This window comes from Microtus oregoni, unplaced genomic scaffold (assembly GCF_018167655.1).
Source record: "Microtus oregoni isolate MIOR12 unplaced genomic scaffold, Mior012 000010F_ref0000083, whole genome shotgun sequence".
NCBI classification, from domain to species: domain Eukaryota; kingdom Metazoa; phylum Chordata; class Mammalia; order Rodentia; family Cricetidae; genus Microtus; species Microtus oregoni.
In genome coordinates, this window is record NW_024543069.1 from 16327152 (window position 1) to 16351251 (window position 24100).

The 24100-nt window shown below is 39.8% G+C and overlaps 1 protein-coding gene across 3 annotated transcripts in view; it reads right to left on the reverse strand.

Annotated features, from left to right (window-relative positions):
• Nucleotides 1-11086, reverse strand: part of Mme (membrane metalloendopeptidase) — a 78674-nt gene extending 67588 nt beyond the window's left edge. Inside the window, exons 1-3 of one of the 3 annotated variants that reach the window (XM_041659307.1) lie at nucleotides 10994-11086; nucleotides 6103-6272; nucleotides 5390-5425 (exon numbers count right to left, since the gene is read on the reverse strand). In XM_041659307.1, coding sequence (XP_041515241.1) covers nucleotides 5390-5425; nucleotides 6103-6262 — 196 coding nt within the window. In that variant the 5' untranslated portion in view covers nucleotides 6263-6272; nucleotides 10994-11086. Of the gene's footprint in view, nucleotides 1-5389; nucleotides 5426-6102; nucleotides 6273-10323; nucleotides 10440-10732; nucleotides 10753-10993 lie in introns of those variants that run through there. The other 2 variants (XM_041659308.1, XM_041659306.1) reach the window with 2 other exon arrangements.
• Nucleotides 11087-24100: the final 13014 nt, after the last annotated feature.

A 24100-nucleotide genomic window follows, 5' to 3' on the forward strand; every position in this document is an offset into this window, starting at 1 on the left:
GCTCTATGTAGACCTACTAATCTAATGTGCATCAGATCACTGGAACAGATGGTCACATATATCCATAAATCAAATCTCAGGAGATGGCAACCATGCCTCCAGTACCTGATCCTGAAATAATTTTAACTCCCTATTTGGGTTTCCAGAGACTTCTCATCAGCACAATCCTAGTGTAGTCAGACACTGAACAATGAACTCATTCCAAGGGACACATCTTTAGATAATTTTGAAGACACCAAACGGCATATTCACACAAACTAAGATGGCTATGATGTTACAAAGCAATGTATTGTTATAGCATGTACACGTGTTTATGCTGTGTAGGTGCTCCCATCATTGATCAAAGCATCACTGTTTTGCACATAGGTAGCCAAGCAGTAAGAGTCGCTAAACTATATTTTCTAGCTTATCTTTTGCAGTGAGCCCGATTCTCACAATAAATAAGTCCTTAAATAATGTGCATTTCTCTCACATTTGGAGAAAGCATTTATTCTCTTTCTGGAGAATTTTAGCAGGTGTGGCGAAAGATGTTTTAAAAGACATTTTAAAAGAGAGAGAATATGAGATTCCCGATTTCAATCAGTATAAGAACAGAATCAAAATACCAGCACCTCCTCCCTTCTCCTTTGCTGAATCGTCTTAAAGAATGACAATTTATAGGACCTAAAGAGTTGGGAAGTTTTCTTCTTATGATTCTTTTTAATGTTATATTTTCAACTTCTCTCAAATAATGCATTAATTTGATGACCTTGAGTTGCACACCAGACACAATGGTTGGTAAAGAGCACCAGACTACTTTTTGCTGAGTAAGATAAAGCGGGACCCATCCTTAAACGGCACTCGAATCTGTCCGTGTCTCTCTCTTCACTCTTTCTCAGTGTTTATAAACCAGGACTCTCTGGACTCTCATAATATTATTAACTACAGTTTCCATTCAGCGACTGTACAAATACACAATTTTTATAGCTTTGAAACCTACATTTGAAGTCTAAAGAAGCCTACTGGGCACCACTCCCCCTCACACACTAAATAATTAATTTAACTTACCTACACTTTCCATCCCTTGGTTACACATACACAGTTATGGAACACTAGTGTTTTACTTTTCCCACAGAAGATAAATGTGTGTGTGTGTGTGTGTGTGTGTGTGTGTGTGTGTGTGTGTGTGTGAAAGAGGGGGAGGAGTGGAGAGGGGAAATATTTGCTCCCTTTCTTCGAAAGGATTTAATTGGTAGGTGCTAGTTTTGACTGGACACATTTTAAGGAAGCATAACCTCAAAATTGCCTTCAGTACTAGATCAAGGAAATCTCTGAAAGTTTCTGCATGCTACATTGAAATCAGTAAAGGCTTGCTTTTTTTTTCCTCCAAGATACCCTCCTTTGGTGCTCTTAGTGCCTGCAGAATTTTTTCATACTCATAATAAAACAGCTTCATCTGCCCTTAAAGGTTGGTACAGGACTTGCAAACCCTAAGAGTCAGGCTGCCCTTCTGGTATTAATAAACTTCTGCCATTTCTCTTCATAGAGTCTTCACTGTGTTAATGGGCAGATGACAGAGACCAAAGTCTTCAGTGACTAGAGATGCCCTGTTGCTGCCAGAAAGCCGTTGGTGCTAAGATACTTTATCTGGGGCATTATTACCATCTGGCAATTATTGAAGTGACCACACACTAGAAGATTCATTTTGCTTCAGGGTTATAGGTCAAGTTATACAAAAATGATAATTAAATCAGAATGTGAATTATTCATTATCTCACTGTGTTAAATATTTCAAGTGGATAGAACATCCCCCTACTTAGTGGAGGTAATTAAATACTCATCAAAATTTGCATGGTGAGTACAGAAATGAAGTAAAAGAATGGTCCAGATCGTAGCCTATCTTTCCTTGTGTTTTATCTGGGTCTTCCTGCTCCCCAGACCTTTTCCTCAAGGTTCCTTAGCAACTGAGCAGTATAAACCTGTACAAGAGAACAGTTCTCTCTTCTGAACTGCATTGATGGCTAGAGTTAACCAGCGATATGCTTAAGCTATTGGCCAAACAGTATTGCAAACAATATAGTTTCTGTGTGATTATTTTGAGTCAGGGTGGTTGGGAAACAAACTAGCGACCTCCAAAAACACTGCCCAGACTGGAGTCTAGCCAAGTATGTTCACCTGTAAGAAGGAGATAAAATAGTAACAGCTCAGATTTACTATCTTAGAGCTCTAGACATCAAAACTCTAGAAATAACCTGAGGAGTTAAGGTTCTCCAGTATGCTCTGGGGACAACCCCTCACTCTGCTTTACAGTTTCCAGTGGGAGCATACTATGGTTGTACCACTGAGGTCTCTGCTTCTGCTGCTTCCGTGGTGGTACTGATGCTTGTAATTACACAATAGCAACCAAATCATACTGGGTCATCTTTCCACTTCAAACTCCCTAGTACACACACACACACACACACACACACACACACACACACCACTTTGCTTTTTTAAAGTCTCTGTGAGCATATAAAGCGATGCATAAGGAATATCTCAGGAATAAGGTATGGGCACCATTGGAGGGCATTATTTTGCCTTACAAGATGAAAATCCTGGTACCTCAGGTTCTTTAAAGCAATGCTAGCCTATCAAAGTGATGCTCCCTTTAAAGGACATTTGATAACATACAAAGACATTTTTTGTTTGCTGCAATGGGATGGTATAACCTACTTGCTTCTGAGCTAGTAGTTAGAAACTGGGGCTGCTGCTAAGCATTTTATAATGCCAGCATCCTCTGTGAAGAGTTACGCATCCCAAAATGTCAGCAATGATGAGGTTCAGACACTTTGATTTGAAGCATATGATTTGGGAAAATCTTTTGAGTTAGGAAGGTTACAGTGCAAAAAAAAAGTCTGTTTCAGAATTTAAAATTACATAGGTCTAAAGAACCACATACAAGCTCTGTGTCTCTAACTTCCTGACCCTGCTAAATGTCTCACAAATGACAAGTGACATACTTTTATGCTACAGATCCCAGCCTTGCTTCCACTTGTTACTTGTTGCATGCTGTTTATTTTATTGAGGTCTGGCCAACACCATGAACTCATATAGAAGCAAATTAAAGAATGCATTGCAAATATTACTTTATATATATTATAAAATCAAAGATGCTCAGACCCAAAATATATAAGACCCATAGACTGCAGTTTTTGCCTCAGTGTGGTGTCCCTTCTTTTCCTTAAAGGACACTTGCCAGGAAGTTCCTGTCCACGGAGAGAAAGTTGGAACCCACTTTCAATTAAAGTAAGCATCACACCTACTTCTCCAAATCTCGAGAATTTCTGTGCTTGGGTTGGAATGTTCCCAGTCATTTAAAGTGGCCATAGAACTGCAATTAGGATATGCTACTTTTTCAACATATTTCCCCATATTTCTTCTCTTTGCCTATTCTGCCCTCATCATTCTTCTGTGTTACTTTCCTCAGACAAATATTTTCTGTAGTGTTTTTTTTTTATTTGCAACCACTGCTAAAGTCTAAAGAGACTTGTCTTTTCAGTGACAGACATGATTTCTAAGAGAGAGAGAGATGGAGGAAAGGAGGGAAGGAAGGAGGGAGGAGGGAGAGGGAGAGAAGAGGGGGACCGGAGAAGGAGGAAATGGTAACTTTAGCAACTGCAGCTCATATTAACTTTACTGCAGTGACCCTAGGCGTCTCTCAAGCAGTGTATCTGTAGAGTCATTTCCCTGGGGAATAAAGACATTTTTGTTTCAGATTAAAACCACTGGACAGTAAAGTGCACGCTGTTGAGTTGAACAGCAAATGGCTATAATCCAATCTACAACCAGGTCTTTCTTAAGCTTCCTGTGTCAAACATCATGATGGAGGTGCACGACTATCACAATGGAGGCCTAGAACAAAATATCTATTTAAAAAGCAACGCAGATAGCCGAAGGGCACGCACTCAGCACTTTAGAGCACAGCCTAGAACTCCAAGGTAATTTCCTATCATTATCGTACATGGTTTAAAGAATAACAGAAAATCAGATAGGACTATAGCCAACTGCCAAAGGTTAAAGAGCAGATCTCAGGGTGCTGCACCCAGATGCATCTTCCTTCTTGCAAAAGGGTCAAGAACCTTTCTTTTCTGACAACACAAGGCTGGTTGTAACTTAAATAGCTGCACGTGTTTCTGTTCTCTCTCTTTTATTTTCCTTCTCCTCTTATTACAAATGTCTTCTTAAATCCAGTCTTTGCCCCCTTCTTTTCTTCTTTTGGAAACTTGGAGAGTTCCAAGGTTTCTACTGTTACCTATAAACGGAGAGGCTCCAAAACAAACACCTGCTCCTCAGGCCCCATTTCTGCCACCCCAGCTGGAGGTTAGGCCTGGCTTAGAACACGCAGCTCAAATTTCCCCTTTTTGTTTCTGTGCCGGTGGGCACCAGGATGGTGTCATCCTCAAAAACTCCGGGGTCCTTTGGATTTTACAACACGGTACCACTTCGGCTCATCCATATCCCTCATCTCATTCAGTTGCCTCAACCGATTCACTCACTGCTGGCTCAGCCCCACTGGGTTTCACCCCAGGCCAAGCTCTGCAGCTCATGCCGGCCTTATTGGGGCAGCTTCCGCTTGCTCTCCCCTCTCACATGATCGTTTCTCACTCAACCCACTCAAAATCATCCCTCAGTTGTAGCCCAACCACTCGACCATTCAGGGAAGGTCGTATTTCTCCTTTATCACCATGAAGCCTACAGATAGGTTTCCAAAGCTTTGCGTGAAGTGCTCCTATCTATCAAGTTGCTTTTTTACTGCTTTCCAAGAACACTATTTTTCCATTCATTCCATTTTTTAAGGTTATAGCTTAAGACCAAGGCTGTCCATGTCAGATGCTCTACCACCAGGTTGCATCCCTAGCCCACATGATTTGTTCTTTTTTTCTTTCTTCTTGTTTACACTTTTTTCTTCTATACTTTTTTTTTGCTCCAAAATCCTATCTCACTACAAGGCCCTTCTCACATCTTCACTTCCTCTCTCTCTCTCTCTCTCTCTCTCTCTCTCTCTCTCTCTGTGTGTGTGTGTGTGTGTCCATCCTTAATCCTCTCATGAACAACCTGCCATTCTTCCCTCTTCATACCCTTCTAATGTCTTGAACTTACTCACAAGCTCACCATTCAGGGGCTCTTCTCTTTCTCTAACTACCTAGTAAGCTCCATAAAACACAATTTGTCATCATCTCAGAATATTAATAGTTTTCTCCATGTTTTTAGTTGATTTATTAGCTATTTAAAGGCGTCCTGGTGTTTGCTGAGTTTTGTTTAATGAGCATGCATACGAGCAGAGCAAAAGTAGACATCCTCGTTAGTATTTGCTTTTAAGTGTTACATATTAGCTGCCAACTACTAGATGAAAAAAACAGTTTCTTACCTGATTTTATGCAGTCTGATGATTTACAAATTCCGTCTAGAGAAAGGAGAGTAGATGTATAAATATTGGTAATAAAATTTTATAGTTTATATTTACCTTTTGTTAGTAAAAAATTCTGCCGAGTAAATAAATGGACCATTAAATATTATATTCTATTTTTACTCGGCAAAAACTAACAGAAGACCAAAAAGGAAATGCTAAATTTAAAGATGGTTACAAAGAAAAGGTGTGCTATTATACCCCATTCACCAACTAAACTCAGGGAATATTAAATTAAAATAGCTGAACGCTTCATTCATCATTTTGTAATCATGTTTTCCATTAAAGAGCCAATCTTTACTAATCCCCATTGTGGAAAAACTTCCAAGACTCAAATTAGACTTCTTAGACTCCTACGGAGCCTTTTAGAATTTCAATGACAATAGAAATTGATCCATGGCCATTACTAATGTTTGACATAAAATACTATACATTTTAATCAAATAAAATTGTACAGGTCTCATACTCATGAAAATACTGAATGTGCTTGGCAATTAATAACTCAGCTCACACACAAGGACACTGTACTGTATTCTAAGTTCGTTGTTTGACACACGAAGGCTGCATCTTCTAGGTGAATCTGTGAATCATCCAGGTAAATGGTAAATGCGTATGAGGAAGGATTTAGTCCCTTTTGCATTCATTTCTGTGTGTGTGGGGGGGGAGACCCTCACCATCATAGGTTGCATAGAGGGCGATCATGGTCACAGCTATGATAGTCAGGAGCAAGACAAGGACAGAGAGGCTGATCTCCAGTGGAGTCCATCGCTGTTTCTTCTTTGGCTTTGGAGTATTGATATCAGTTATATCCATCTGACTTTCTGATCTTCCCATCACCTAAAATCTGTAAAATATACATATATAAAAGCACATAAGTAGATATAAAAAAGCATATGTATATATCTATGTATGTATATAGTTAATGTGGTTAAAGAAAAGTAAAAGGTCAACTTGTTTTAAATTAGAAAGAAAACCTTTGTTGAAAGTCAAAATAGTAAAGCTGAAAGCAAGAAAAAGCATGGGATAAATCCGGACTAGCTGAACATAGCGGACAATGAGGAATACTGAGAATTCAAGAACAATTGCAGTGGGTTTTTGATCCTACTGCACGTACTGGCTTTGTGGGAGCCTAGGCAGTTTGAATGCTCACCTTACAAGACCTGGATAGAGGTGGGCAGTCCTTGGGCTTCCCACAGGTCAGGGAACCCTGATTGCTCTTCGAGCAGATGGGGGGGGGACTTGATCGGGGGAGGGGGAGGGAAATGGGAAGCGGTTGTGGGGACGAGACAGAAATCCTTAATAAATAAATAAATTAAAAAAAAATATATAAAGAATATACATACGTGTGAGTTTGATTGGTCTCAGGCCCAACCACACACACACACACACACACACACACACACACACACACGTACATGTTCACATGTTTTTTTTAAAAAGAATATACATATGTATCTATAACTGAAGATTGCAGAAAGAGAGTTGATTAAATACTTCATTACTTCTGAGGTTTGTGAGCAAACAATTGCTGTACCATAACTAAGAAAGTTTTAAACTCATCCTTGTGAACTTTAGCCTGTCAAAGGTTAACTCCATATCTTGCTCCAGTGGTTTCTTTCATAAGTTAAAGAAAACAAAATCGAATGACTAATTCCTTGAGGTTTTGACTAAGCAGAAATATAAAATGCAAACACAGCTTAAAAAACAAAAGGAATGAACACTTGGGGTACTTTATTTTACTTTGAGAACAGCTTGTGTTCTTAAAGTTCAAAAATTACTTCGGTTGCAGATAAGGGTATCTATTAGCTGGCTAGACAGCATTCTGAAAATTCTCACTCAATGGACAAAAAGAGACTTGTATTTCAGGATGAAAGCCAATCACCTTATCAGTATTTTTTTCTTTGTACAACTGAAAGAGAAAAAACTAACATGATTAAACAAATTCTCCTTTGCAGGTCAGGCTATCACTTGTTAACTATATAGTTCACTTGTAATTAGGTTAAAAGTATCAACACTTCTAACTATAGGTGGGGTTTCTGGAGTTCTCTCTCGGTGCTTGGTACAGTTCTTCGTGTCTCATCCATTTCCTTTGCTCATCTCTACAGAGGGGATGTCAGTGCTCCAGTTCTCCACCCTGGGAAGCTGGGAGGCAGAGAAGTCAGCTAACTTGCTCAAGCCAACAGAGCTCACCAATATCCTGCATAAACCTTTGGCCACTGTTTCTAACGTAACTGTACCATTTAAAAGAAAAGCTGCTTTAGACATGGTTAGAGAAATTCATGGTGAAAAGCTAAGGGTATATAAGGCCAAGTATTAGATTCCATGGTTTCTATAGAGGCCTGGTGGTTCTTAAAAAAAAAAAAAACAAACTGCAGAGCAAAGCTCCCAATAGTGTCAACCTTCCTGCATGACCTCAGGAAAGACCACTTTAAACAACAGGTTAGCTGTTCATGACTCAATACAAATTGACCATAAAATTCGGCTCTTAGATGAAATAATTGCTCGGAGACTTTTTCTCATCAGTACAGACTTGACTTGAATAGATACAAATCCTCAGGGATGCATTTTGTAGAAACCGAGGCAGGCAAAGCAGAGTGACACAAGTCGAAAATGACAAAATCTGAAGTGTCCTTGGGAGGACTCCGCAGGCAAGCAGGGATTTGATTGACTCATCAATAATAAACCACACGTGGGCATTGGAGGACTGGATGCAAAGTCTTGAGCAGTTTGTTCTCCTGATTACACGATGTTACAAGCAAGGACTATTAAATAAAAATGCTTTGCTTGACAATGAAAATCTGGTCTGTTCAATAAAAAAGGAATGTAATGTACCTGCATGTTGAAATGTCTTATTTAACGGTTATGTAACTCATGTTAGCTTAGCCTAGAGGCTCCTGGGGTGAGGATATAGTATTGCATTGATCGTATTGCTGTTTTCATAGTAGTGGTGGCTGGTCAAAGAAAAGACGGGTACAGATTTCATACTTTGACTCTTAACAGAGAAGTAAACATAAAGAGAAGTTTCCCCCGGAACCCCTAAAACATTTGAATATTAATCACATCTGCTTGTGGGTGTCTTTTAAACACGTCCCCACTGCCCTTAAATGCTTGTTGCCATAAAGAGCTGAGTTATTTTTATTTATTTGTTTTGCCTTTCTGTTGTCTTTGGTGTTGTTTATTTTTGTTTTTGCTCTTTCTAGAAGCCTCAACCAGCGCCAGGGTAAAAGTCAGCTCAGAGCCCTTCAGGCACTCGGTTACAGTCAACGTGCTCTCTGGCGCCACCAAGCTTCCTGGTGCGGAAAAGCAAGTAGGCGGGCAATTTTTTTTTTTTTTCTCAATTCTGGGTTACTGTTCCCTGGGTCCCTTTACTTACTATCACACTGAGCAGGAGGGAAAGGTAGCTGTGTTCTTTAGAGTTAGGGACCCACGGTTGCAGGGATAGTTACTGGGGAGTTAATAGTGCCATGTAAACTAGCTATGTAGTTCTTTTACCTGCGTCATGGGAAAACCACCTTTAAATCAAATCTCTTTCTTCATCAACCAGAGAGGTTGATGTCAATATTTTGCAAATTCTTCAGAGTAGAGTCCTTTTTGTCTCTTAATAGTACTTTTCAACATTGGTCAAAAGCAGAAATGCTGCAGCTTGAACCTCCTAACTAACTTTGTCATTCATTACCAGTTAATTCTTGATGATTCATTATCCTTTTGAAGGAAAATCTGGGCCAGAATACCTCAAGGCGGAACACAACACAAATCTTCAGTTATCGAAAGAGCCAACCTCACCACACCCAAACACCTTTAAAAGAAAAGGTGATAGGGAGGAAGGAGACCAGGACACAAAACGCAGTACAAAGTCAAGGCTTTCAATTAAAAAAATGCCAAAGCCTACTTAGGTTCCTAAAATATTTCACCGGAACTGGAATTACATTAAAGCACTTAAAGAAAAAAAGCAAGTACCAACACAGACAGTAACAGAACCGAATCTGGAGTTTGGACTCAACAGAAGCCCCATAAATGTCAGCGTGGCAGCATCAGCTAAAGAATACGACATTATTTTTGCTTGAGTATGAGATGCATTTCAAAGCATCAGCAGACCATCAAATCATGAAACATAGCTGACCGGAATTATGATACCAATTACAATACTTATGCTTGCTAGTCCCTGCGGTGGTGCTTCGGAATTCCAGTCTGCATTAATTGATACTGAGGCAGAGGAAGAAGAAGCCGGTTTCATATTTAGACGGTGCCCTTGGACGCTGAACAGGAAAGGAGTACTCAGAAGCAAGCGTGTTCCCTAGGACATTAACTAGTAGGTGTTTCCCCAGCCTCCAACAAGAGTTATGAAAAGTCCCATCTACAATGCTCTCGTGTACAGTGTAGTCACACAACCGAAGGCACACAACATTGAGTCCAAAAGACAGCCAAACATTTTGAGAGCTTGAACGAAAGGGGGGAAAAAAAATCCAAGGGAGTGTAACTACATTCCCTCATGGCCCATCTACCGCCAACAGCAGCTTCCCAACGCTGACGCTGCAAGTCAGTTACTAGTTTTCAGTTTAATAAGAGTGAACCGCTTATGGACAAGGAATAGACTTGGCCGAGAGGCTCAGAGGAATACCCGGTTACAGTTACTCTTATTTTTAAAGGCTATAAATAGATCGGGAAACGGAAGGGTCTTTAAAAACTTCCATCTACGAAAGAACACCCCAGCCCCCCCACCCCGAGCCAGCCAACCCTCCGGGAGATTTAAGCATGAATTATATAATAGGAAGCCAAGGTTCAAAGCACGGTGAAGAGATGGGATCGTGAAAAGACATTTAGGTTAAGAAAATAAAAAACTAGAAAAGTGAGTTAATCGAGGAGAGAATCCGATAGAAACTAAAACGAAAACAAACCTTGCTTTTAAAAAAATCAGTGTCTGTACAGCGGAATGGCCAATTCCCAGCCCCCAAATCAACCCCGGTGCAATTTGGTAGCGCTGCTCTCAGTCACCAAACACAACTCCCAAGCGGAGGCTGCAGGGACCTATGAAAATGAACCTGGAGGTGACCTGACATCACTCGCAGGGCCCTCCTCCAGGTCACCCTCTCGGTCCCTTCCCCTCCCCACATTCTCAGGTCCCAGTGGCGGCTCCCGCCCAGGACACGCCTCCTCCGCCCGCGGCGGCTCCGCGCGGGACCTCGGCCTCTGTCCCTGCTCCGCGCGTCTCGGCCCCCGCCCGCTCCGTCCTCCTGTTGCCCGTCCCACCGGCAGCCGACACCGCGGGGACCCCGGTGCCCGGTCGCTCTCTCCCCGGTGACTCACCAGTGGGATTAGGGAGAAGTTGGAGGCTGCTGAGCAGACACATCCCGACCAATGAGCGCGCCGGCCGGGGCGGCGGCGGGCAGACTGGCCCCCAGCCGGGGAGAGCACCCACCACTCGGTGCGTCCCCAGGGTGCGCCCGAGCGCCGCGCGCTCAGAGGAGCGGAGGCCGGAGTCACGGGAGGTTCCAGGCCCCGCTAGGGTTCGGGGCGGGAGGGCACCAGGGAAGCCCGCATCCCTCGGACCCTCACCCCGAGACTCACCCCTCACTGTGGCCGCTCTGCAGCTTTCGCCTGCACTCGGTCCAGCTTCGCCACTTGCACATCTCCGCGCCCCGCGCGCCTCGCGCTCACCCCCCGCCTCGCCGCACAGGACTAGCCGCGAGAGCAGTTCCTTGGGTGACCTGAAGGTTTCCGCCAGGTCTCCCAAATCCTATCACACCGTGTAAAGGAGCGGAGGGGGCTCCCCCTCCCAGTCATTCCCCCACCTTGCCCTTCCCAAAAGGTCTTTGCCAGACATTCTTGGAATTGTTTAGCTTTGTGGCTTTCAAGACAACGACACGCTGTCTCTCTGGGTTTCTGTAGTGCTGCTGCAGACTCTCATTCTCTAACCGACCAAGACCACAATGCTTCTCTCTCACACTCTCTTGCTCTTTCCATGTTTCCCTTCTTCTCTTTTTCTCTCTGCTTTCTTCATTCCTTTTTCCTTTTCATTGTATTTTCTCTCTTCCTTCCCTTCTCTCTCTCTGTCTCTCTCTGTGTCTCTGTCTCTGTCTCTGTCTCTCTGTGTGTGTGTGTGTGTGTGTGTATTTGTGTCTTGGTCTCTCATTGTCTCTCTCTGTGCTTCTCTTTTACTTAAGACGTTGAGGTTCTTTTGAAGGGTATTTATCAAAGAAAGAATGACTTTGCGCAGAAACAAGTATTTATGGAAACTGTCTATGTAGTAGCTATTATAACCAAACAGCTCAGAGAGGCTAAACTTTCTCTCTCTCTCTCTCTCTCTCTCTCTCTCTCTCTCTCTCTCTCTCTCTCCTCCTTTTTCCAAGATTTCAATCTACTTATTCAACGCCAATTAGTTGGAAGACTGATTCCTCGCCTCCGCAGCCACGTTGGAATCACAAGTTTTAAACAACACACACGCACTGTAGGTGTGATCATACCAAAACACAAGTGGGTTTTTTCTGAACTTGAAATGATCTTTTTAATTTCAAAATGTCTTACTCCTTTTGCCCTAACCAACTTTATGCTTTTTTTTTCATGGTGGAAAAAAAAAAGCTAAAATTAAGAACATGTTAATGAAATAGTAAGTGGAATACCATAAAAAAGCATCTCAAGGAAAAAGTGAACTGGTCTTTCAGTAATTAATTGATGTGGGTAGGTTCAGTGCATGACCTTTAAACAGAAGTCTCCCAGCATCATTCTTGGACTGAGGGTGTTACACAACCTAGTCCTCACGGCTCAGCTGACATTGATGTGTGATTTCTAGAGATAAGCATCAGCAGCTTGGCTAACACGCTGGGAGGCATCTCAAGTGGAATTTGAACCCAGGACATCTTGACATGGATTGTTTAGTTTTGCAGAGGATCGATGCATAGAAGTGAGACTTACTCAAAGTTATGCGGGAAGAAATCTAGATTTTTCTAACACCCTTGTGCTTAGCTTTTATTATATTTCAGTTAAATTATCAAAACATCTAAATTTGGCCAGGCGGTGGTGGTGCACGCCTTTAATCCCAGCACTTGGGAGGCAGAGGCAGGCAGATCTCTGGGAGTTCGAGGCCAGCCTGGTCTACAAGAGCTAGTTTCAGGACAGGAACCAAAAAAGCTACGGAGAAACCCTGTCTCGAAAAAAATCCAAAAAAAAAATATCTAAATTTTACATAACATTTAATTCAAACAAGTTAGGAAATATGTGTATACACATATTTGAAGAGTGTATATAAATATATATCATCTATCTCTATATATCTATTTGTATATATATGTAAAGAGAGTGAATAAGTGTACTAGTTCTCAATTTCTTCATATGGATCCATGAACATTAAAAGTTTAATGCAGTTCTGATTAGCATAATGATGAATTTTTAGCAGAGAAGGAAGTTTGGCTAGAATATTACAAAAAAATATCATGTTTCAACTAGAAACAAAAGTTAAGCTCATATGCTTGGTCATAACCTAGTTGAACATTTCTAGTTAGACTCTGCTTTTCAATCTGCATTAAAGTGTTAAACACAATATTCTCTTGTAAGGTTATCTTGTATATCCACAAGATTCAGAAAAACCTCTTACTTATGGGAGGTGCTTGAACCTGGGGTTTTAACTTGCTAAGTATTCGAACAGTCATTGAGCAACACCCTTAGCGTTGGAGAATGTTTAGATGACAGTAGAACTATGTTATGCTTATTTATTGCAGCTATAAGCTTTGAAATGAAAATTGAAAGGCAATTGATTTTTTTCTTAGAGAGTCATTAATGAAAACTTTTCATACTAGTTAAGAACAATATCATAGTTTTATTTCAGTTTTGTTACAAGAAAAATAAATTTCTATGGGGAATCACTTCAAATATTCGCTGTTGGTAAGAACATTTTGCTAGAAAAAGAATAGATTTAGTTAGAACGCAAGTAAAGAACAGTAAAATCCCAGAAGTTATAAGGTTTTGACTTGCAGCTTACATGCAGTAGTATGGCTGATACCTTGTTTAATACAAGTCCTAATTTTCTTAAAGGTCATTAAAAACTTAAAGATTTTATTAAGAGTGCTAAATCTTTTCCTAGAGGAGGTTATGCAAATTTGAAATAATTTCTCTTTTAAGGGTCTAAAAGGAGCCCTCAGGTGCTTCAAGCAAGTAAACAGAAACCAAAGGCTGACTGAAATGTCCCAGATCCTTAGCTTGGTGGATTATCAGAGTCAGGGACAAAGCATCGATCCTGAGGCCTTCTGTAAATTATCAGGAGTGTGGTGTATCAGAGTTGGCACATGAAGTATAAAATCTTGAAACCAACCCTCTCTGTAGCATAAATGTTTCATAAGCAATATTTGAAGATGCTCTAACGGCACCACTGAGCTAGTGAGGAAATGAAGGGAAGCTTTAGAAGCTGAAAGAACAAGGGAAGCCAGAACTCAGAAAGGTAAGGGCTGGAAAGGCTTGGTAAACCTAAATGACGTGGACTTTGGTTTATGCAGGACCTCGTCCAGAGCATCATCAGAAGCAAGGTGACAACCCACAACAAGCATTCCTGTGTAAAGCTGGATAGAAGAAGCAGCATCCTCCATGAAAAGGTGAACTACCAAGAAATCCTCATTCTGTTGCCTGCCTCAACCCCACTGGACACAGAATTAAGTGGTGAGTCCCGGACTTCTTCAACATTTCCAGAGAATGTAAATCTTGTTAAATGATTGCCAAAGTGTAGGGTGTCTTCAAAACAGTACTTTACAACAACAAACTTTTATGACCAGGTCAGACCGTAGGTGGCTGAGTATTGGACTGTATACTCCTGAGTTAAGAGTTTGCAATACACTGCTCTCAGCTGGACTGTTGGAACTAAAGACTGAATTGCCACCCCTTGACTTTTCCTGTGGGAAATGCTTTGAGTGAGCTCGTTCTGAAGCAAAACAATAGCTGATGAAAGATCTGTTCCATGAGAAGGAAGAGTAAAGCTGAGAAAAGAAAAGAGGTTAGTCAGTCTAAGCATTTTCAAGTTACCTATGAAAAGTATGACTGTCAAAAAGGACAGCTGCAAGACAGGAAAGGGATGGTGTTTGAAACACAGGACTCTAAAGTCCTTATGTTGTTGGAATGGAAGAGAATGATGCTAATTTTAGACTTTGATATTTATATCCATAGAGATTATTAATGTAGCGTGAAAAGGGTAAAAATGACTGCATAAAGAAAGCTATGTCTTGCAGAAGTGAAAAAATAAAATTAAAGAAAAGCCAACCCCAAAGAACACAGTGAGAAAAGATTTAGTATTAGAGAAGAACACATGAAAAGTACAAAGAAAAGTGGTAAAAATAAACACATCCACTGCAGAAATTGTAATTGGAAGCATTTCCAGTTGGAAGACAAGGACTAGACTAAAATAAATTTAACTGGCTTTATTTTTAAAAGATATGCCTTGTGAGGAGTTATGATTCATACCTTTAATCTCAGTACTTTGGAGGCAGAGGCAAGCAGATCGCTATGAGCTCAAGGCTAACCTGATCTACATAATTCCAGACTAGCCAGGATTATACAATAAGAGCCCATTTCAAAAACAAAACACGATAAATTAAAAGAAGAGATACTTTAAAATAAGGCTGTAGTATGACTGAATGCAAAATGACAGCAATGGATAAATATATATATAACTAAGGATTGTTGGTTTGGATATTCTAATGAGATAAAAATAAACCAAAATGTATCCTTACCCAAAGGTAGTTATTTCAGCAGCATTGTACAGTTCTAGGGTATATCCAGCAGTACACCTTTTAAGTAGGTATTTTTTACAATTACATAAGAACTGAACAGAGACATTAATAAATCATGATGGCAATAGATATTTTCAATGTACTTTTCTCAATATTTTATGAACCAGGTTCATAGAGTAGTGGATGTACAGAATATCTTTTAAAAAACACTATTAAAAAACTCTCCTGTGAAAATCTATAGACCATTTCCTCAAGTATCCAAGGAATATTTATAAATATCGATCATATGTTTACGGCACACTATGATACTTCGATGAGTTTCTAAGGCTTCCATTATACATAGTATATAATTGGATTTTAAATGACCAAAAACAGATAAATTAAAACTACATGTAGACTTAGAAAGGTCAGTTTTTTTTTTGAGACATTTAGATTTTTAGATAGGTTCTTGAAAAGGCGACCTAGGGGAGGCAAAGTTGTTATATAGCATGAGAGAGTCCCCAAAGGAAAGGGCTTCCTTGGCTTACACTTCCACATCATAATCCATTATTGAAAGGAGTCAGGACAGGAACACAAGCAGGGCAGGAACCTGGAGGCAGGAGCTAATGCAAGGCCATGGAGGGGTGCTGCTTACTGACTTGCTCCTCATGACTTCCTCAGTCTGCCTTCTTATAAAACCCAGGACCACTATCTCAGAGGTGGCCCCACCCACTATTGTGGCCTGCCCTCATCAGTCACTAATTAAAAAAACCTTTCACCGTCCTGCCTACAGCCTGATCTTACGGAGGCATTTTCTCAACTGAGACTCCCTCTTCTCAGATGACTCCAGCTTACGTCAAGTTGTCATAAAACAACTATATTTCAATATATATGTCAAGTGAGGCATCTCAACAACTATTAACATCTTTACTGCCTTTACTTTAATGGAAAAGGCTGAAATTGGTTGAAATGTGTCTTTAACTTAAGAAATTAGAAAAGAAGACGAGGAGCTGGGATAGAAATCAGCCTAGTTTTATCAGTACTCTCCATTTAATGCATGGCATGGTAAATAAATAAACTTGGAAAATTAGATATTAAGAATAGAAGACAGGAATATAAAGAGAGAAAAGATCCAAATACATAAGTAACAACAGAGTCCAATGAAATCCAGATGGTCATTAGAGACTAGTATGAAGAAGACAAATGAATAAATTTCTGAACACATATGACTTACCTAAATTAAATCCAGAAGATATAAATAATTTAAATAGGCCTGTAGTGGGCAATGAGATTGAAGCAGTAATTAAAAGTTTCCCCACAAAGAAAAACCCAGGACCAGATGGAGTCACTACTGAATTCTATCAAACAAATTTTTTTTTATAAAAATAACTTTATTGTAACTGACTTGGAAAAAAAACCGTTTTGTAGCTAGATTTACCCAGCTCCTGAAGCAAGCCCCTTCCCAGACCCAAACTCCATACACTGCAGTGAGCAGCAAAGGGGTTAGAGTGACCATTAGAAGCCATGGAGATTCAGTTAGGATTTTCCACTTTTAACTCAACTACATTTCAATGCACTTGTCCACCAAAGAAAATGACAAAAAACAAACAAGCATTGTTAAAACTAGAAAAGCAATGAACTTTATAACCCCTTCCACAGCTCATGGGCCTTTGTCTGCCTCAGGGTTTCCTCTTCATCTGCTCCCCTTCCTACATGCTCTCTACCAATCGCTCAAGGAGGAGGAAATGCTAACACTTCCCATCTTTTCCACAGAACAGGAAGAGAAATAGCGTAAGCAAATTCAGCCTGTGAAGCCAATCTTGTCTTGATAACAAAACCAGATAAAGACATATTGACAACAAAGTACTTGCGAGAGTTCAAGAGCAAAGTAAGAAGATCAAACATTATGATATAATAGGTTCCATCCCAAGTCCCATGGATGCAAATGTGGATTCATCATACATAAATCAATAAAGGTGATCCAATATATAAACAACCTTATGGACAGGAGTTGGTCGTCTTGATATATGAGGAAGAAGCATTTGACAAAGTTCATAATAAAAGTTCTAGAGAAATTACAAATAATAAAAGAATATACATGTAAAACATACCTATATCAACCCTTATATTAAATGGGGGAAACTGAAAATATTTTATCCAAAATCTATAATGCAAAAAGGGTACCTCCTACCTACCCATTTTTATTCAATATAATGCCTGGTGTCTAACAGGGAAAATAAAAGAAGAGAAAGAGATAAAAATAGGAAAGGAAGAAGTATTCCCTGTTCTCAAATGGAATAATTCTTATACTACAGGGTCTCTTGTCCTACAGACTTTACCAGACATGTCTTAGATTTTATAAATACTTTCAGTAAAGTTTAGAATGCTATGCAAGCATCTAAAAAATCAGTAGTTTGGCATGCCAATAATACACTTGCTTGGGAAATTTAGGGACTATGTCCTAGTCACACTAGCACCTGCATAATAAATACTTAGAAACAAACCCACTAAAGGAAGTAAGAGGCCATTGCAGTGAATGTTTTAAGACAGTGAAAATATGAATTAAAAATAATGCTGGTGATGAAGAGAACTGCCATGCTCCTAGACTGGCAGAACTAATATTGAGAAAATGACTAGATTAACTAAGGGTAGCTATACATTCGAGGCAAGCTCCACCAAAATTCCAATGACATTCTTCATAGGACTGGAGTGGGCAGGGAGAGGAATCCAATAATTTATATGGAGATACAAAAGGACAAGAATAACCAAAGTACTCATAAGCATAAAGAATATTGCTGAAGTACCACAGTTCCTGATCTCAAATTATACCATAGAACTAGAGTGAGCAGGACAACATGGAACTGCTATAAAACAGATAGCTATGTAGACCAATAGGATGTGCTAGAGGGCTTAGGGATACGTACGCATAGCTATAACCACCTAATTTTTGCCAAAAATATACACTTGGGTTGGAGGTAAGCCTGTTCAATAAATGGTACTCGTAAAAATTGAATGTTTTGGCAGAATAATAAAATCATTTCCAACTTTACACAAAAACCATTCAAAATGGATGATAGATTTTACTCTTAATTTAAAACCTGAAATGTTGAAGGTGCTAGAGGAAAACATAGGGAATATACTTAAGTTATTGGTATGAGCAAGACTTTCTGAACAGGACAGAAAATAGTTCAATGAGCTAATAAATGGGGCTATATAAAATTAAAATGTTGTACACCGAAGGACAAAACAGCCCCCCCCCATTTCATTAGCAGAGTGTCTAAGCAGCCTACAGAATGGGAGCAAATTTTTACCAGTTATACCCCAGAGAAGAAGTTCATGTCTACAACATATAAAGAATGAAAATAAATTAAATATTATAAAGGAAAACTGCCAATCAATAAATAGGTTAATGAAATGGACAGTTCTCAGAAGAAGAAACACAAATGGCTAATGGCACTTTTAAAAGTGTTCACCGTCCTTATCTATCAGGAGGATGAAAATGAAAACAACTTTGAGATTTCATTTTCTCCCAGTCAGAATGGCTATAGCCAAGAAAATAAATGATAATCCCAAAACTTGGTAGGCAGAGGTAAGAAGATCTCTTTGAGTTTGGGGCCAGATTGGTCTATATAGTGAGTTCCAGGCCAGCTAGGGTTATATAGTGAGACCCTGTCTCAAAAATAGAATAATAACAATAAAAACAGACAAACAAAATATAAACAAAAAATGGCAATATTCTGAAAGGGTTGTAAAATCGTATATCCATTATTTACTCTAAAATTTGAAAATAGAGCTACCACATGACCAAGTTCCACCATTCCCCGTACATATATCTTACCACATAGATGAATGCATAGCTATGTTTATATCCGCATGATTCACAACAGCATGAAAGAAAAAAACATCTTACCGCTCATCAACAAAACAACAGATAATGAAAATGTCACATATATACACAAAGAATTTTACTCAGCTACAAAGGAAAAAATGAAATTTGCAGGGAAAGGCGAGGTTCTTGACAGTATTATATGAAGTGACCTAGACACAGGAAGACAAAATTCAGGTGTTCTCTACCATACACAAACCATTTTAACGAGGGGATATCAGAGTGGATATAGGCTATGAGAGAAGATAGGAGAGGGGGACAAAAGATGCTGACGAAGGTGAGTGGGGACAAAAGGGCCATGTGATATAAAAGGGGAAAAGAGGCTGCATAGGGTATGGATGGAGACAAGGGTGGGATGGTATTGTGCAATATTAGTTTAAGGTTTGTTACATTAGTTTATGCGGTGAAATATTCGTTTAATGATGCAGATGAAGTTGTATTTGTTTAACTCTACAAAACTGTGTTACTTTGCGTGCCTAAGACAGCATAAAGATCTGAATGGACAATAGCTGGGCAGAGAAAGGATAGATAGGGCTGGCAGGCAGAGAGAAAAAGTAGGAGAAATCTATGCTTGAAAGGGAAGAGAGAGAAAAGGAGAAAGAGGAGGACATGAGGGCCAGGCACCCAGCCACACAGCCAGCCACAGAGTAAGAGGGAAAGAAAGAGATAGAATAAAGAAAGGTAAAAAGTCCAGAGACAAAACATAGTTACAGAGAAACAGGTTAATTTAACTTAGAAAAGCTGGCTAGAAACAAGCCAATCTAAGGTTCGGCATTTATAAGTCGCTGTGTATTTATTTGGGGGGTGTGCAAAGAGGAAGAAAAAAAACTACAGGAGGGAGAGAAGATGTAAAGATAAAAGAAAGAGTAAAAAAGAAAACTTTTTTGGAAATTGCCATAATGAAAATTATTTGTATTGTATGCTAGGATAAAAGAAAAAAGAGTAGACCCTAAAAAGGCAAGTGAAATGCCTTAGTTTATAAAAATGACTCTAAAATCTCTAGAAATGCAATTGTTTACATTAAGAATCCTGCAAGAGGATCTAGGTAGTACCTCAGAAAAGAGAAAAGAGAAAGAGGACAGAGGAAGGAAGGGAGAAGAGTAACAAAGCTAAATAATGACAAAATCATAAAAATATCTTTGTATGTCGTGATATAAACATAAATGTGGATACTTTCTGGCAAGCTGAAAGTCTTCTGAGAAAGGTACTGATGACCATGTAATTGAAAGACAAGCCAGGCAGTTGAAACAGAATATTTAATACGAAAGACTTCAATGCAATAAAAATGCAAATTTCCCTCAAATTGATCTAAAAACTAAATTATGTATCAGTCACATGCTCAATAAAATTGTCTCAGAAATATAACAGGAAGATTATGAAAAGGTTGGAAGAACAAAGAGGAAATTATAGCTAGGAAAATTCCTAACGAAAAGGTTAGAAAACCTTTATGTGACAGTAAAGTTTTATTTCAAACATTATTATTAGTAGTAATTATTTAATTTACCAGTTAGCAATACTTTATTGGTTCAGGGGAAATGAATGGGTTAATAAAACATAGTAAGAATTCAAATAATAGACAGATACTACAAGAAAGCCTGTTGTCCCTTCATTACCCATTCAAGGGGGTCATGGCAGAGACCCACAACAAAAGTAGACACAATCCAGCAGACTGTAACAGCGAACAACACATGGGATGTTTGAGAATATACAGAAATACGAAGACTCAAGGTGACCTATTCTTTTTCAAAATTTAATATTTTGGGGTGCATGCGTGGGCATACACAAGTTGGTGCATTGTTGTCAGTAGGCAACTTGTGGGAGTCAGTTCTCTCCTTAGACCATGTGGGTCCTGAGGACTGAAGTCAACTGTTCAGGCTTGGTAGCGAGCGTCCTTATTGGCTGAGCCATCACAGCCACACGACTACCGTATTTTTATGCTCGGTTTTTGCAAAGCATAGGAAGTTTTGAGGAAACCGATCCAACATACAAGTCAGTGTGTGTAATGACACAGACTAAGAGCAGAAAGCTAGCCGGCCTGTCCGTGCAGAGTCTCTGGCCAGCAGTTTCCACATTCCTCCCCACGCTCCAAGATCTGGGGCAAGGCCTTTCCAGAATGGGCTGGAATGAAAGGACTTCTGGTTTTCGTGGCTGACCATGGAGAACGATGTGGATTAAGAGACAGAAAGACACAGGAGATCAGAAGGGACATTTACTTTGGAAGCTCTTTCTGAGGTTTCCACTTGAGAGCACTGTTTAATGAACCCAAATATATATATATATATATGAATTGACGCTAAATAGCAACTTGTTGTTAAGAAAATGAGGCTTATTGTTTCTGACAATCTGGCAAATTTTTGTTAATAAATTATTTCTTGGAAATCAAGATTTGAACTTCCTCAAATAATCTCTGACCTCTTGGTAGAAAAGAATTGTTACATTCTACATCATTAAAAAGAAAAGATTTTTAAAAAAAGATTTAGCTCTATACAAATTACTGAATTTAATGCAATAAACATATGTGATATATATATATAATTTATTTATTGTTTTCCATGTTTTGTCTGCCTGTATATATGTGATACCTGAAGAGGCCAGAAGAAGATATATGAGATCTTCTGGTCCTCAAGTTCCAGACAGTTGCCAGCTGTATTGTATATGGTGGAAATCAAACCCAGACGTCTGGAAGAGCAAGCAGTGCTTGTAACAGCTAAGCCATCTCCAGCTTCCAAAACTTTATATTCATAAAAAGTGCTGACAGTATTAGAAGTAAATGTAAGAAGACCTGGGACTGGGGCTCAGTGGTAGGGCCCCTGCTTAGGAGGAGAAGGTCCAAGGTTCAATCCCCAGGACTAGAACCATGATCAAATAATCAAAAGTTACACTTCAGCAAAGCATGTTGGGGAACATTTACATTATCTAGAAAGCATGTGATTGATGAGTCCATCATTTTACCTTACGATACACACAAGCTCTGGGGAAATAATTTCAAGATTTCATAGCAACAGTGTTTGTAGTAACTTTTTAACAAGTGAATACAAGCTTTTATTCATGGTAGAAGTGACAAAATATTGTATATACACCTACAATAGAATACTACATAGAATGTGAAATACCAGTGGTAGCCAAACACATTGGTATGTGGGAAATTCTGAGAAAATTGCTGCTGAGTGAAAACATAAGCAAAGTCTATATTTGATAATATAATTGCAAAGGAAGATACAATGACTGCATAATTAAAAACGCCATGGTTTCCAGGGTCTGAGAAGGGCAAACAAGCATAAACAATAGAAAATAGTAACTTTCTAATTGAGTGCTATGAAAAAAATCATTTAAAATATATGCTAGGTTAACATCTTCATCAGGAAGTTTCATCATATGACACATGCTTTCTGAGACAGGGTTTTATATACCCCAGGATGGTCTCGAACTTACTGTGTACTAAATGATGATGACCTTGAAGTTCTGACCCTTCTCCTCTACCTCCACAGGTTTGAGATGTCAGGATTGCACAACCTGCCCTGTTTGTGTGGTGCTGAGTTTCAGAGGCCCCTTAATGCTAGGCTAGCGTGCTGCAGACTGAGCCACCCCAGCCGCACGCACACACACACACACACACACACACACACACACACACACCCTAGTCTTAGAACACATTTCTTTGACCTGAGAACAGGCAGGCTCTGCCTGATCTCTCCTGCAGAAAACATAGTGAACGTTCTGTGTTTTGAATCTTATGGAGAGCACAATAGAAAGGCCTGCAGCCTTCGGGTAAACTCCTCGAGGAAGGTATTGCTGGAATGTGAAGGATGCCAGAAGGAAGAAGAGATAGGAACCATCTCTTGAGAGGAGGGTGCAGCTCAGCACAATGAGGAAGCAAGGATATGAAGCAAGTGCTTGCATTTTATTGCATGCAATTGAAAGTCACAGGGAAATCTTGTGCAAAGCAGCAAATAAATGAGAGATATTCACCTAAATGCCTATGGCGAGGACTGGTACAGTGGATAGAAGCGGGAAAACACAAGGATAAGATAGAAAGCTAGTATGGTAAGACTTATGAAAGATTTTTTAAACATAAATAAAAGATGTAAGGCAAGCTGTAGAAATATTTTTGAGGGAGGACTTAGTGATTTTATTTATTTATTTTATGTATTTAAGTAGAAGGCAAAGAGGGAAAGAGAATCTGGTTTAACTCCTCGTGTTGTGAGCATGCGGTTAGTTCTGCCACTTCTTTGAATCAGGGAATTGGGAGGTGGCGATGAGGTGTGGCTAAGATATCTGACTTAGAATGAGCGACACTGTGTTTCTGTCATCTGACAGAACGACAAAGAGAGGTTTGTTCTGATAATCTTAGCAAACATCTAGGTGTTCCTTACCTGCCAGATGTAATGATTAACCGGATGAGGGGAGAAATCAGGCTGGTTGGCATTACAGCCTCACGTACTGTGCAAGGACAAAAACGATTGTCACCAAATGGCTATTTTAAAAACAGTTGTTCACTGAGCAATTTTCGAGTTGACCGTAGCCAGGCGACTGAAAATTACATTTCAAAACATGGGCTTTCTGGTGCCTGTTCTCTGGCTAAACTTTTCATGTGCTCTGACATTATCAGGCAGGAAAGTCCCTCCCAGGACAGGCTGCTTTGTTTCCTCACATGAGGACAACTCAGCTCCGCTGGTTGTCCGGTGATACATTGTCTCATGTCTCTAGGATGGTTCCACTTCTCAGTCTGACCATGTGTTCCAGTACCTTCACTGGCAATGCACAGGGAAGCGGGTGGAAGTTGGTATCTTAGCACATTTCTGTAGACACTTGCCAATTACAAACCTGGAACCAATTCTAGCTTATCAGGAAGGCTGATCTCGAGCCTCGGGATCCCGTCACTGCATACCAAGGCCCACCTGCATCTCATTTATTATCAGTGGACCCTTTGGATGCAGACACTTTGAAGGTCTTGCCCCTGTTCATCCCAAAAAGTATAATCGGTACAATCAACAAAATGAAACACGACTTCTTAGGAATCCTGGAGTTGGAGGATTTGCTCTTTGCCTTAGAACAATTGCATTCTAATGCAATCAATTCCTAGAGTCTCTTGGGTCCGTA